Raw genomic sequence first — 14,727 nt, 5'->3', positions numbered from 1 at the left:
GCATCACTGTGTATTAATCGTCTTCACTAATAGTTTACCTGTAAATGTTCTTTATTTTTAAATGTTCACTTCAATGTTTATATGTTTCAAAGTTTGTTTTATTTTTTCAATAACGAATGTTTCACTACACTTGTTTATCACGGGGGGAGATCGGCAGCGCGCACGCGAGTTGATGGTCGGTTTAAGACTGGTTCGTTGCCCTCTTGAGTGATGCTTAGTAGCCGATGCAAAGCTTAGCGACAAAACTACAAGCATCGATCAAAGGGCAACTTTCCAGGTAAACAAATAGAAAAACAAAAGGACACGACGATTAAAAATTATTTGTGCCGCTACGCACAGTGTTTCAAAACGGGTTCAAAGAAACTTTGAACATTCTGCCCCCCGCGAAAGAGTGTAGTTTACCTTACCTTACTGGTTGCTGACCTCGGTTGGACTACTGACTGGTCCCACGAAAACATAGCCCCAATCGGTGAGTTGGGCAAAAACTCTTCCAAGGCCCGTCTGTACGACGCCATCTCGCCGCAAGTAGGCATAAGCACTTGCGCCCACTTCGACGTCGATGGACTCATTGCCTCTAGGATCGATATCGGCCAACTCATGAGCCTCCATATTTGCAGCAGGGTCCTCAAGGATGGGGTCGGAGTATGGGCGTCTGGGTAGGTCGCGGGTCAACAAAGCTCTGAGCTTATACACCAGGCGACTTCCATAGCGTCGTGCCCTAAGTCGGATTGTGGCGAACGTACGACCATCCTTTTCCCTTGTTGGGATTCGGAGCCGGTTAACGGTCGATGCAGCAACTCGTGTGTGTGTGGCAGCTTGGCATAAAAGCACTCTTACACTGGCCCAGTCCTCAGACTCCTCAGCCATCATATCCACCTGGGCTGTAGGAATAAAAACCGAAGATCGGTGGTATGGCAACTCTACCGGTGGTGGCGTATAACGTCCAAAGGTTTCTCGCAGCTGAGGAGCCCCATGCAACATCGTATGGTGACGGAGGTTGCATTCCCGACACGCGGTGAGGACTGGGCAGTCCGGAGCCAAATGACTGCGCGCCAGGCAGTTACGGCAGTAGCTGCGCCTCTCTACTGTTTCATACCGCTGATATGGGGTCTGGCGGCGGAAGAAGGCACATGACCTGATTGGGTGGTCGTCTTGGCACAGCCCACATGCATACTGCCAGTGCGCAGGTCGGTGTCGGCGATTGGGGCGAGAGGGTCCATTTGGTGATGGGTCGCGAACTGGTAATACTCCGGCCATTTCTGTAACAAAAGTTTTGTGAGTACCGTGTTTTTTGATGAATTTGTGATATGCTAGTCAGTCCGCAAATAGTTTTACTATCTTCGTTATGGGTCGGCTGAGCATACCGCTAGCGGTTTTAATGTCTACTACTCGAATATTTTTGTCAGCGCCTTCGTAGGTTTTGACAACCCTCCCTAGTTTCCATTCATTTGAAGGTAAGTGATCATCTTTTATAATAACTAAATCATTTATGGCAAGGTTTTGTTGTGGGTATTTCCATTTGTATCTACGGTGTAATTCATTCAAATATTCCGATTTCCATCTTTGACAAAAATTCTGAGAAATAACTTTTAATCGTGTCCACCGATTTATTAATGTCACATCCCCACCAGAAATATAGGGTTCTGCCGGGGTCAACAATGGAGAACCTATCAGAAAATGTCCTGGGGTCAAAGGCTCTAAGTCTGAAAGGTCATCACTAGTTGGACTAATCGGACGTGAATTAAGACAAGCCTCTATGCGGGCTAAAATAGTTGATAATTCTTCAAACGTAAAATTCATTTTTGGCATTGTTTTACGAAGGTGGGTCTTGAACGATTTAACACCCGCCTCCCACAGACCTCCCATATGGGGAGCCCCTGGAGGAATAAATTTCCATTCTAAATTTTGATGCGCGTGTCTTTGAATAGTAGTGTCTTGAATTGATTTCATAAATGCGATCCTATCTTTTTTAATAAGTTCCGCGGCACCTATAAAGTTTTTCCCATTATCCGAGAATATTTTTTCTGGACACCCTCTTCTGCCTATAAAGCGATCTAAAGCAGCTATGAAGGATTGGGTCGACAAATCACTAGTAGCTTCTAAGTGGATTGCGCGAGTCGAAAAACAAACCAATATACAGACATAACCCTTTGTAATAAGACAAGCTCGAGCAGTCAAACTTTTTATCCCAAAGGGTCCAGCAAAATCTACGCCCGTATTTTGAAAGGGTCTAGATAACATAGTGCGTTCTGGTGGCAGGGATGCCATAATTTGAGTTTGGGTCCGGTGTCGATGTATAGAACGTATCCGACAATTGTGAATAACCTTTTTTACTAATTGTTTCACACGAAAAATCCAAAATTCCGATCGAATGACACGAACCATTAGTTGATTGCCACCGTGCATTGTGACCTTATGAACAAATTCTACAAATAAAAGAGCAAACCGAGAGTCGTATGGAATTAAGATAGGATGGCGTTCGCTATATGTAAGAGCCTGAGATTGAACTAAACGACCGTTTGATCTAAGCACTCCTTTTGAGTCGATAAATGGGTTAAACGATAAAATACTACTGCTTGGCGAGATTCGCTTCTTTTGAGTCAAAGCTAAATATTCTTCAGCAAAATAATGTTTTTGAGTAACGATGATTAGACGAGTTTTTATATCATTGAGTTCAGATGAGGATATGTCCTCCGACGCAATTCGAGACCGATTTGAACCTGTATTCCGCCAAAAACGCATTACATACGATAGCACTCGATAAGCGCGTGATAAAGATGAGAAACGGGTCAAAGGGTCTTCGAAAACAGTTGTCGCGAAAACTTTAACTTGTTTAGCTTCAAGATTCGTATCTGCGTTGAGTTGAGTTTTGGGCCACCGATCTCTGGGCAATTTCAACCATTCCGGCCCCGTCCACCACAAATGATGTTCTTTTAACTCATCTGGTGAACAACCACGACTCGCGATATCGGCTGGGTTCGATTCAGAGTCCACGTGATTCCAGTTTTCATTACCGACGCTTTCTAAAATTTCGGAAACCCGATTTCCAACAAAAGTGCTCCAAGAACACGGTGGTTTACGAAGCCACGCTAAAACTATGGTGGAGTCAGTCCAGAAATGTGTCGTAAATTGCGCTATTTGTAGATTTGGAATGATTGCATTTGCTAACTTTGATAACATAACCGCTCCGCATAACTCTAATCTCGGTAGAGAAATTTTCTTTATTGGAGCCACACGAGTTTTGGCTGCTAAAAGAAAAGTGTCTACTTGGTTTCCGATTTCTACTCGAATATAAAGCGTAGCAGCGTACGCGCTTTCCGACGCGTCACAGAAACCGTGTATTTCGACCGCGCTTGAGGGTGAAAATCGAATCCATCTTGGTACAGATATAGTATTAATAATCGGGCTATTTTTCACAAAATTTCTCCAATTCATAGTGGTTACGGGTCTTAATGTGTCATCCCACCCTATTTTATCTAACCAGACTTGCTGCATCACTAATTTGGCAACTATAATGATCGGAGCAAGCCAGCCGCAAGGGTCGAAAAATTTAGCAATTGTCGATAAAACTTCGCGTTTAGTGAAAAGTTCTCTTTCTTCAACATTTGGCGCTTTAAATGAGAAAGCATCGGTCGCTACATTCCACCGAATGCCAAGGGTCTTGGTTGACGATCCTTCAGAAAGATCTAACCAATTGACAGGCAACAATAAATCAGGATGTAGATCATTTAATAGACGTGGGTCGTTAGAGGTCCATTTCCTCAACTCGAAACCAGCAGAGTCTAAAACAGATGTTAATTGTTTTCTAGCGGCGATGGTGTCTTCAATCGTGTGTCCCCCCGCTAATACATCATCAACGTATAAATTTTCTTTGATTATTTTTGAGCCCAAAGGGTATGAGTCTTGTACATCTTCAGCTAATTGAAGCAGGGTTCTTATTGCCAAAAACGGTGCGCAATTTACGCCAAAAGTGACGGTTAACAATTCAAAATCTTCCACTGGGCCATTTTCGGAGAATCGGAAAAGTATTCTTTGAAACGAAGCTTGATTTGGGTCTATTAATATCTGCCGATACATTTTTGTAACATCGGCGTTGAAAACATATTTGAAAAAACGCCATTTTAAAATTTGTAACACCAAATCCTGTTGAAGAATAGGCCCTGTATGTAAAATATCATTAAGACTCTTTTTATTTGAAGTAGGGCTTGATGCATTAAATACCACTCTAAGTTTGGTGGTCGTTCTATCTGGTTTAATAACTGCGTGGTGCGGTAAATAGTAATGAGGGGTCTTGTAAATATTTTGTGGATCAACTTTTCGCATGTGTCCCAATTGAAGATATTCCCTAATAGCAGCGTCGTATTCCGCCTTTATATCAGGGGTCCTGGCCAATTTCTTCTCCATTCTGTGAAATTGTGCAAGTGCGATGTTTCGAGATGCACCAATTTCTGCGCAACTTTTGAATGGTAGAGTCACTGTGTATCTTCCCGCTTCATTACGTTTCGTCGTAGACGTGTAATTTGTTTCACAATAAATATCTTCAGCTGACCTCAAAATCTTTTTTGGGGTTTCTTCCACCTCCCAAAAACGTGTGATTATTTTTTCCAAAGATGAGGCACTGTGAAGAGCAATTTTCCTAGTTGTCTCAATATTTTGTTGAATGGGTCCGCCAACTATCCATCCAAATACAGTGTCTTGTGCCAATATTGAGCCAAAAGATTTCATAGGAACATCATGAGTGTATATGAACGGTCCTATATCAAGTCCGATGAGCATATCAACGGGTCGACTATCAAAGAACTGCGGATCGGCTAATCTAAGATGCCGGAACTCATCAAACAATGTTCGATCAAGAGTATGCGTTGGTAAATTAGACGGAAGAGTCTTTAACACGGGTGCCCAAACCTCTAATTCAAAAGTAGGGTCTATGCGTGAACAAAGATTAAAAACACAAGCCTTTGTAGATGTCTCAGCAACTGTGTCACTCAAACCTGTGACGTGAACTAAATTCCTGACTGTAGGAAGTTGTAATCTGTTTTTGATTCTTTCAGAAATAAATGTCGATTGTGACCCAGGATCAATGATTGCCCTGGCGTCATATCTCTGTCCCTTTGATTCGATTTGAACGATTGCGGTAAACAAAAGTGTAGTTTCGGGTCGTGGAGTGGGTCTATCTTCTTGCAACGTGAGAGTCGTTATACTAGGCCTTTCGTTAGTAGAAGTGGACTGTATACTAGATGAAATCGATGATTGAACTAGAGTGGAACAAGTGGCAGCACTTGCACTAGATTGTGCTCCACCTTGAACCTGATTAACAAAAGTGTTGAGAGCGGCAGCACTTGTGCTAGGTTGTGCTCCGTCTCGTACTTGATGAATTAAAGTGTTGAGAGCAACAGCACTTGCACTAGATTGTGCTGCGTCTCGTGTATGTGTTGTGTTTGTAGGGGCAGAGCCAACATTGCCCTTATGTAACAGACTGTGGTGTCGCTGATTACATTCCCTACAACTATAACGACTTTTGCATTCCCGAACTCCATGATCGGCCAATAAACAATTGTAGCAAAGATGATTTTGTTTCGTTATTTGTATTCTGTCATTGGGTGACTTTTCCAAAAATTTGGGACAGTTTCGCAACAAATGATTTGTCCGACAAATTGGACAAACTCTTTCACTTTGTTTGCGACTAGGATTATTAATATTTTTCGAATTATGGTTGGCTTGTGAATTGTTATTATTATTATTGAGTCTTGAACCCGAAGGATTATGTTTCTGAGTGACATTTGTATGAAAACTATTAACACGATTCCCCCTTCTATCATTATCCGATCTTGATTGATTATGTTTCGAATTTTGAATTTTAATATTCCCCACCGATTCCAATGTTTTAAACTTGTGTGACAGAAAATCGTCTAATTTCTGCCAACTTGGAAGTGTCGAACAATCCTCTAAACTGTTCTCAAATTCTTCCAAGAATGTACGAGGTAATTTTGTTGAAACAAGGTATACTAATATTGGGTCCCATTCTCCCGTGTCTACTAGTAAAGTTTCCAAAGTTTGTGTACAAGTGTTAATCGTGCGTTGTAATTTTTGTATCGTTGACGCGTTTTCAACTGATACTGTAGGCAAATTAAAGAGAATCCTAAGCTGTTCGTTAACTTGCATCCGTTTATTTTCGTATCTATTTTCTAAATTTCTCCAAGCTATATCGAAACCCTCATTAGTTAGGGGTACATTTGTAATGATTTCCCGCGCTTCTCCCGAAGTTTTTTGGGTCAAATGGAATAACTTCTCGACTTTACTCAATCTTGGGTTATTTATGTAAATTGCAGCAAATAAATCTCTGAATGTAGGCCATTCGCTATACCCGCCCTTAAAAATGTCGGTGTCGCATGGTGGTAATCGTAAATTTGGGGTCGAATTTGGGTCTACTGCCATATTTTGTGTCATTAATGATTCCCTAGCTAATTTTTCCTGATTCTCCCGTTCCTGCCGCGCCGAGATCTGTGAGTTAATCGTACTTAAACCTGTCTTATAGACGTCCATACCGTTTTTATAATGACCGCGAAGCTTATCCTTATCTATTGGAGTCTCTCCCTCAACTGGAACCCTATCTCGACAGTTTATATAAGCCCGCCTAACTTGGTCCCATAACGTATTTAGCTCTACTCGAGCCGCTTCCAACGCGTGTAAATCTTCGGTGGCCGCCTTAACAGATAAAACGCTTTCAACATCCACGAGATCATTCAAACAATTGGCAAATTTTTCTTTCAAAATTCTATCCATAATGTATTTTAAACTTTTTTGCACCGGTCAAAAATTAAAATATATTATAACTCGCGAAAGATTCAAAAAACTAGTTTTATTCAGAAAAAACACGAATTTTCTACAATAAACTATTTCAAAATCAAGATATCCTTTCAAACGGGACAAAATTTGTAGTGTCGAAAATATTTACTAATCAAGAAAAATTAAAAAACGAGTCAAATTTAACAAAAAAAATTGGGTCAGTAGACAAATTGGGCCAAAATTACGTAAAAACAACAAAAAAAATCCCACAAATTTACGTTTACAACAAATGTTCCAAAAGATTTCCAAAAAAAATCTCGAAAAAAAATTTTACGAAAAATTTCCCAAACACCCAAAAAATCAAAAAACAGAAAAGCAATATTTTGTTAAAGCACAATGCTCAAAAATATATGGATTTTAGCAATTTTGCAATACAAATAAACGAAATTAAAAAAAAAGCTGAAAAAAAATTTGTTAACAAAAATGTGTCAAAAAATTTCAAAAACCAACTATCTCCTACCTTTTTGTGGGTCAGAGGGTCGAATAGATAGATTGGCTTTGAAATAAAGGTTGATAAAAAATATAAATATAAAATAAATTGTTTTCTTCAAAAAAAGTTTCAATTGTTGCCGATTGATTCAATGGTAAATTTTTTCCAGGGTCTCTTTTTTTACGGTGTACGGGAAATAAAATGATAAATTCCCAATTAAATATTTCCAAAATCCAAAAAAATCAAAAATCGATTTGATGAACAAAAAAAATCCAAAATTTTTATGAATTTTCCAATTTGATGTTTTTTATGATTTAAGAAAACAAAATAAATTAAATTTTTTGAGCAAAAATAAAATTTAAAAATGTTTGTAATTTTTTCCAACAAGAATTGAGGAAAAAATTTCTTTTAGTGTAGCCGCTTTTTTTTCCAAAATGATTCGTTTTCCAATTTTTTCTCAAATTACGTAATAAAATATGTGTCCAAAGTTCTGTGTCATGAACATATCACAAATTCGGAGTTGTTTTTTTTTTTTTTTCGGGTTATACAGAGTCTTTGCAACAACAAGCTCTCAACTATGAGCTCAGCAAAAACTGTATACCAAAAATCCACAAAAAAAAATCAAAAAATAGGTACTCACTTTGAAGCTTTGTAAATTTGTATGTGTGTGTGCAATTGGATGTATAAAAATGGCGTCTGCTTTCTGCCGCTGTGTTGTTTTTGTTGTTGTGTCGCTTTGTAGTGCTGTTGAAGATTGTGTTGTGTCGCTAGAGACTGATTTGTGTCGTGAAAACTGTATATTTATTGTTGGACAAAATGTAGTTTTTAAAAAACCGTTGTTACGGTTTTGTCCAAATTCACCAAAAATGTCCAAAGTTCAATGTTCAATTTTTTTTTTGTTGTTTTATTTTACACGACCGAACCGAGAATTGATTTTAATGAAAATGCACAAAAAACTTGGGTTAATTTTGTATGGGTCACTTGTATGTAATTTTTTGACCAATTTTGCAAAAAACTGATTTTTTAAAATATCACAAATAAAAATTTTACTTATGGCAAAAAATAAAGGAAATCACTTTTTCATTATTTTTTCCAGTGTAAATCAGTTTTTCTTTGATTAATTGATCAAAAAATTACGAAAAAACACTTTTGTATGTTGGGTCATTAAATTTTTTGATTTCGAAAAACACTTTTTTTTTCTTAGAAATTCACTAATTTTTCAAAAAGTACACAATTTTTCGAAAAAACACTTCAAAATTATTATTGTCCACAATTTTTTACTATTTTTCAAACATTTTACTTAAATGTCATAACCTTTTATTTTTACAGTGTAGCATTAATGTCATTACCCTTTTATTTTGTTTTCTCTCTATGCTTTATATGTTTGTATGTACGTGTGTGTGTTTGACTATTTTTTGGCTGTCCGCTTGTTGGTCAGTCAATGCATCACCAGCTGTGTGGTCAATGTATGTTGTTGTTGTTGTTTATTTGGTTTTGCATAGTGATACTTACATTTGAAGGGCATGGGCAATTTGAATATTATTTGACTATTTGGTTTTTTTTTTGTTGTTGTATTACACTAGGGTATTTGACATTAATATTACACTGGGTTATGATCACTTAATAATTTTTTCTTTTTTAATATAATACTACAGTTTTTTTTTCTTCACTTGATAAAACGCACTAATGGGTCACTGGGTTTTTTAACTTGTACACTTAGAACAAAATCACAATACACTTGGAGAAAAAATTTTATATTATTTTTTAATCAATTTTATTGTTTTTAATAATTTAAAAAACACAAATCCGGTTCGCAATGGACCAAAATGTTCGGGGTTGAACTGAAGAAGAGCTGGAAAGTAAAACTAATTTTGCCTTCCGAAATAATTACACTTGAAGAAATTTTCGTTTTAAATTTTAAAATTCTGGAATATTTATTTTCAATCGTTTTAGGGTTTTTGTAGTGTATTTTTAATATAATTCTAATTTTTATTCGTAATTTATTATTAGATTTAAGTTTTAAATTAGCAATTAAGTTTTAGATTTAGGTTTAAAATATTTACAAAAAAAAATTATACTTTAAATTAATTCAAGGAAACAGTGTAAACAAGGGTTGTTTCAATTCAAATTTAACATGGGTTTGTGCAATATAGTTGTAAGTAAAACTAAGTGCAATTTCAATGTAAACTTCAGTGCAATATAGTATTAAGTAAAAATTTGTGTATTTTGTGTTGTGATTTTGTTCTGATGATTTTTTGTTGATGATGATTGTTGTTAGTGGCCGGCACTTTTCTTTTTGGGTTTATGAGTGGGGAATGGGTTGTTATGGTGTTGATGTGTCTTTATGCATCACTGTGTATTAATCGTCTTCACTAATAGTTTACCTGTAAATGTTCTTTATTTTTAAATGTTCACTTCAATGTTTATATGTTTCAAAGTTTGTTTTATTTTTTCAATAACGAATGTTTCACTACACTTGTTTATCACGGGGGGAGATCGGCAGCGCGCACGCGAGTTGATGGTCGGTTCAAGACTGGTTCGTTGCCCTCTTGAGTGATGCTTAGTAGCCGATGCAAAGCTTAGCGACAAAACTACAAGCATCGATCAAAGGGCAACTTTCCAGGTAAACAAATAGAAAAACAAAAGGACACGACGATTAAAAATTATTTGTGCCGCTACGCACAGTGTTTCAAAACGGGTTCAAAGAAACTTTGAACAATCAGTATGTCATTATTATCATCTCCTAAGCTAAATAATAATAGAGGTGTAATGTTTGTCTTTTTTAATTTAGTGTGTTGTGGATGAAGTTTTGTGAAATTCTTGTTGTTTCAAATTTAAATAGCCTGCCTATCAGTTTTTGCCGGCGCTTACAAACGCCACGGGCAGAAAAATGTTGTATATTTACTTGCAGGCACAGATTCAGTGCCACTTCAAGTCTTTCTTTTGGTTTAAATGAAAATGCCGGTTTAGGCTTTCAAAACTGAATGATTGACTTTATTGAAAATTGTTCATCTTTTATACTTAAATAACGGTATTTATAATTTTTAATTCTTTTTTCAACATTATCCTTAAAAATAAACAACAATCCTTAAACATAACATATGATCTAAACTTATAACTAAACAGCTGATTAAAAATACAATTATTCTCAAACTACTTAACAGTTGATTCATACATATAATACCGTTTACACTACACCCTCACCCTATAAAAAAAAAATAATTTTTGAATATTCATATGAAAAAAATTATTTTTACAAATATTAAATTATTAAATTCAGTTGCATTTTAATTCTTTGTTATAAAAAAAAATTCATTTGTTTTATCATCATAATGGAAAATTTCTTTAAAGAATACATAATATATAATTAGGTTGAATTCAATGTTAAATAATTCCATGGTTTTAACATATTATTATGGAATTTCTTTATCTTTCCATCGACATTTATAAAACTATTTACGCCCTCTCTATTTACAATTTCATATGGGCCTAGATACGGTGATTGATTCTTTTTTCTATTTATCTGGCGTAAAAGTACAAAATCGCCTTTTTTCAAAATAAGTGGATTAGAAGTTTGATTACTAAGAACTCTCTTTATTTTCGATTTCTCTAAATATTCTTTTGACTTAGCAAGAGAATACTTAAGTCTTTGCTTCAACTCATTGGCGTAATCATCCATATTGTAACATTTTTTAGCTGTTCTTATTTCATCGTTCGGTAAATAAGGTAACCTACCAAAAACTAGCTCATATGGTGAATAATTAGTATCAACATGAGGTGTTGTATTATAGGCAAACGTAAAATATGGTATCCAAGAGTCCCATTCATCATCTTTGGTGAAATTTAATAAAAATTCGTTAAGAATTCTATGATTTCGCTCTATTGAACCCAATGTCTCGTGGTGGTATGGGGCACTAAATATTTGCTTTATATCCAATAAACGACATACTTCCGCCATCAGCTGATTCGTAAACTCTGTACCCTTATCTGACTTTAGAACTTTAAAATTCCCATAAATTAAAATGAATTTCTCTACGAGAGTTTTCGCAACAGTTTTCGCGTCTTTTGTCTCCATTGGATATGCTACAACATACTTTGTTAATTCACATTGTATAGTTAAAATATACCTGTTATTATTAGAAACCCTTAATGGACCTACTGTATCTATTGATATTGTTTCAAAACTTGTTCCTGGTGTATCTGTCATCGTAATTGTTTCTTTTGTGTGTCTAGTCTGTTTGTTCAATTTACATTGTGGGCTACTTAAGACATATCTCTTGACCATTTTTGACATATTCTTCCATATGTAACGTTGCTTTAATTTCAGTAATGTTTTGCGGACTCCTAAATGTCCTCCGTGTGGTGAATCGTGGTATTCCGCTATTATTTTCAATTGTGTATGCGCACAGTTTATTCTTCTTGGTTCCTCATATAATATAATTTTCAAATTTACTTTATTCTTTTGTATTAATTTATTCATAATTGTTTTGAATTCTTCCATGGCCATGGATTTGAACAATTCATCATTTTTGCTCATTGCTAATTCTTTTATTCGTTGCTGTTGCATCTTCAATATAAGTTTCTCCAAAGTCACCTTAGTGTTCGATGGATAATCGCTGTATATGACAGATACACTGCTATTATTTATCTCAAATACTGTTTTCTTTCTCTGCATATCCGGTATAAACTCGAGTTTTCTCATATTTCGTATATCAGTGGGTGATGTGCATTCCCAAATTAAAAGTTGATCAGGCTTCGAAATTGGTACTTCATCACTATGGGTGTCATTGTTATGGTTTTGTGCATGTAATTCTTTTTGCATGCTTCTAGTAATGGCTAGGACTTGAGCGTCTCGCTCGATTGAAGTGGGAATCATCGCTTTTAAAGTTTCGCTATTTATGTTTATTCTTGACAAAGCGTCAGCATTCGTGTTCATCTTCCCTTTCTTGTACACTATTTCAAAATCATAGTCACATAAATCCATTCGAATACGTGTCATCTTAGAAGAAGGATTTTTATGTGAGAATAATGAAACAAGTGGTCTGTGGTCAGTCACAACTATAAATTTTCTGCCATAAAGGTAGGGTCTAAAAACGTTGATTCCCCAATGAATGACAAGGAGTTCCTTTTCTAATACTGGTTTATTTAAATCATGTTTTGATAGAGTAGCGCTGGCGTACGAAATTGGTAAATCGCTGCCAATTACTCCTTGAGACAGAACTGCTCCTAAAGCATAATTAGATGCGTCTGTCGTCAATATAAAAGTTTGTGAAAAATCCGGGTATTGTAGTACAGGAGGTTTAAGTAAGCTTGTTTTTAAAGTTTCAAATGCACTTTGGCACTGTAAATTCCATTCGAATTTCTGATTCTTTTTCAGAAGCATATTCAAGCATTTTGCTTTATCGGCAAAGTTCGGTATAAAGCGCCTATAATAATTACAAAAGGCTACAAATCGTCTGACTTCATCAGCGTTAGTTGGTACTGGATATTGTCTTATTACTTCATCTTTGGCTGGATCAGTCTTCACTCCCTTATCCGTTATGAGATGTCCCAAATAGACTACCTCCGGCTTCAAAAAACTGCATTTGTTTGCATTTAATTTAAGGTTGAATTTTCTCAATCTTCGAAATACATCTCGCAAATTTTCGTTGTGATGTTGGAGACTACATCCAAAAACGATGATGTCATCCACGTAAAGAAAAGCGGATGCATCTAAACCACTTAAAGCAACTGTTAACATTCTTTGAAAACTATTTGATGAAATTTTCAAACCAAATGGTAAACGTTTGAATTGATAATGTCCATTTCCAGTTGAAAAAGCTGTGAGTGGACGCGATTCGCTGTGAAGATTTATTTGGTGGAACGAGCTTGTCATATCAAGTGTTGGGAAATACTTAGCTCTTCCAAGTCTGTCTAAAACGTCTTCAATCCGTGTTAGTGGAAACTTATCATTTACTATTCTGTCGTTGAGTTTCCTAAAATCAACAACCAAACGCCATTTCTTTTGCCCATCTGTGGATTTCTTTGGTACAACCAATAATGGTGAATTGTAAGGACTGACAGAATCTTCAATTATGTCGTCTTCCAAAAGTTGTGCAACTTGTTCGTTAATCTCTTCCATTTGTGTCTGTGGGAGTCTGTAGTTCTTTATGTAAACTGGAGTAGAATCAGAAGTTTCAATGCGTTGAGTATAAAAATTGTTTACGGTAAGCCTCTCTCCAGGTAAATGGAAAATATCTTGAAATTCTGCAAAGATATCTATTATCGACTCTTTAGCTTCTGGATCACTTGTACCAATATCCAAGGATTCCAATAAAGTGTTCAACCTAGTGGTGTTTTTCTCGCATTGATCAGTGGTTGTATGGCAGACGTGATAATCTCTTAAAGGATTCACTTCACAATCAATATCATCAATAGTTACATCTTTGTCAGTGGAGTTCAGCAGTTTAACATGAACAACCCCGTGTGCTGGTATAATGCAATTAGCTAGATAAACTCCTTCTGCTAATTCTTTGTTGAGTACAATACTTTCTTCTTCAACTTTAATGTTTAGCGGCAAAATGATTTCTGATCTTGATGGTATGGTTATACAGCGGTGAGTCACTGGTCTGTAGTTCATGGGTAACACTACATCTCTGTCATTAACGTTGAATGCAATTGTGTACGTTTCAAAATCGATTCTGCATAAATACTCTGATAAAATATCTCTTCCTATTATTCCATCAGTAGGAATAGGAAAATCGCCTTCAACAACATAGAAATTGTGCACAATGATATCTTCCTCCATTTTCAAACGTAAACTTGATGTTCCAATACATTGAATTGCCTCTCTGGTTATCCCACTTAACCTTGCTGTGTCTCGTGTATTTATCCTCATAAAGTCTTGAACTTTACATATAGAAATATCTGCACCAGTATCTATCATGAATGTTAACATTTTATCTGAGCAGTTCAGTGTCACGAAAGCATTTGTTTTTAATTCAATATTAAATATCCTTAATTTTGGGCCCCTTGGATGACTTCCTGTGTCATCCGGCCATTTGAGTTTTCCTGTTCACACTTACAAGGAAAAGCTCGATAGTTTCTTCCACCACTGTTCGTATATGTGCGGCCTCTGCCACCAAAATTGCGACTTCCAACATTATTATTATTACTATTATTGCCATTTCCATTAGCATATGTGGTATAATTATTATGATTTTGCCGATTAATATGGCGAGAGTTTCCTCTTTGATGTATGCTCACATTGTGTCTGTTACCACTGCGGTAATCGTTAGTGTCATTGCGTCTATTATTGTAAGTGTAATGTGTGTTACCGTATCTGTTGTTTCGGTTATCGTATCTCGTGTCGGTTCTATTGTTTTCTTCGTATCTATTCCTGTGGTAGGTATGACTTCCACTAGACCTATGAACCGGAAAAACTTGTCTCGTCTCCATACCTAAGCTTTTCT

The 14,727-nt window shown here is 36.2% G+C and overlaps 1 protein-coding gene across 1 annotated transcript; it reads right to left on the bottom strand.

Annotated features, from left to right (window-relative positions):
* Nucleotides 1-1,314: 1,314 nt before the first annotated feature.
* Nucleotides 1,315-14,213, bottom strand: LOC142235562 (uncharacterized). The gene is made up of 4 exons (XM_075306815.1): nt 11,794-14,213; nt 11,012-11,403; nt 4,620-6,764; nt 1,315-4,571 (listed from the first exon to the last, which is right to left on the bottom strand). The coding sequence occupies exons 1-4, from the start codon at nt 14,211-14,213 to the stop codon at nt 1,315-1,317; spliced, it is 8,214 nt and encodes a 2,737-aa protein (XP_075162930.1).
* Nucleotides 14,214-14,727: the final 514 nt, after the last annotated feature.

The sequence above is a fragment of the Haematobia irritans genome, chromosome 4 (assembly GCF_050003625.1).
Source record: "Haematobia irritans isolate KBUSLIRL chromosome 4, ASM5000362v1, whole genome shotgun sequence".
Lineage (NCBI taxonomy): Eukaryota > Metazoa > Arthropoda > Insecta > Diptera > Muscidae > Haematobia > Haematobia irritans.
Note: the sequence above shows the minus strand (reverse complement) of the source record. Positions and strands in the feature narration are given on the sequence as shown.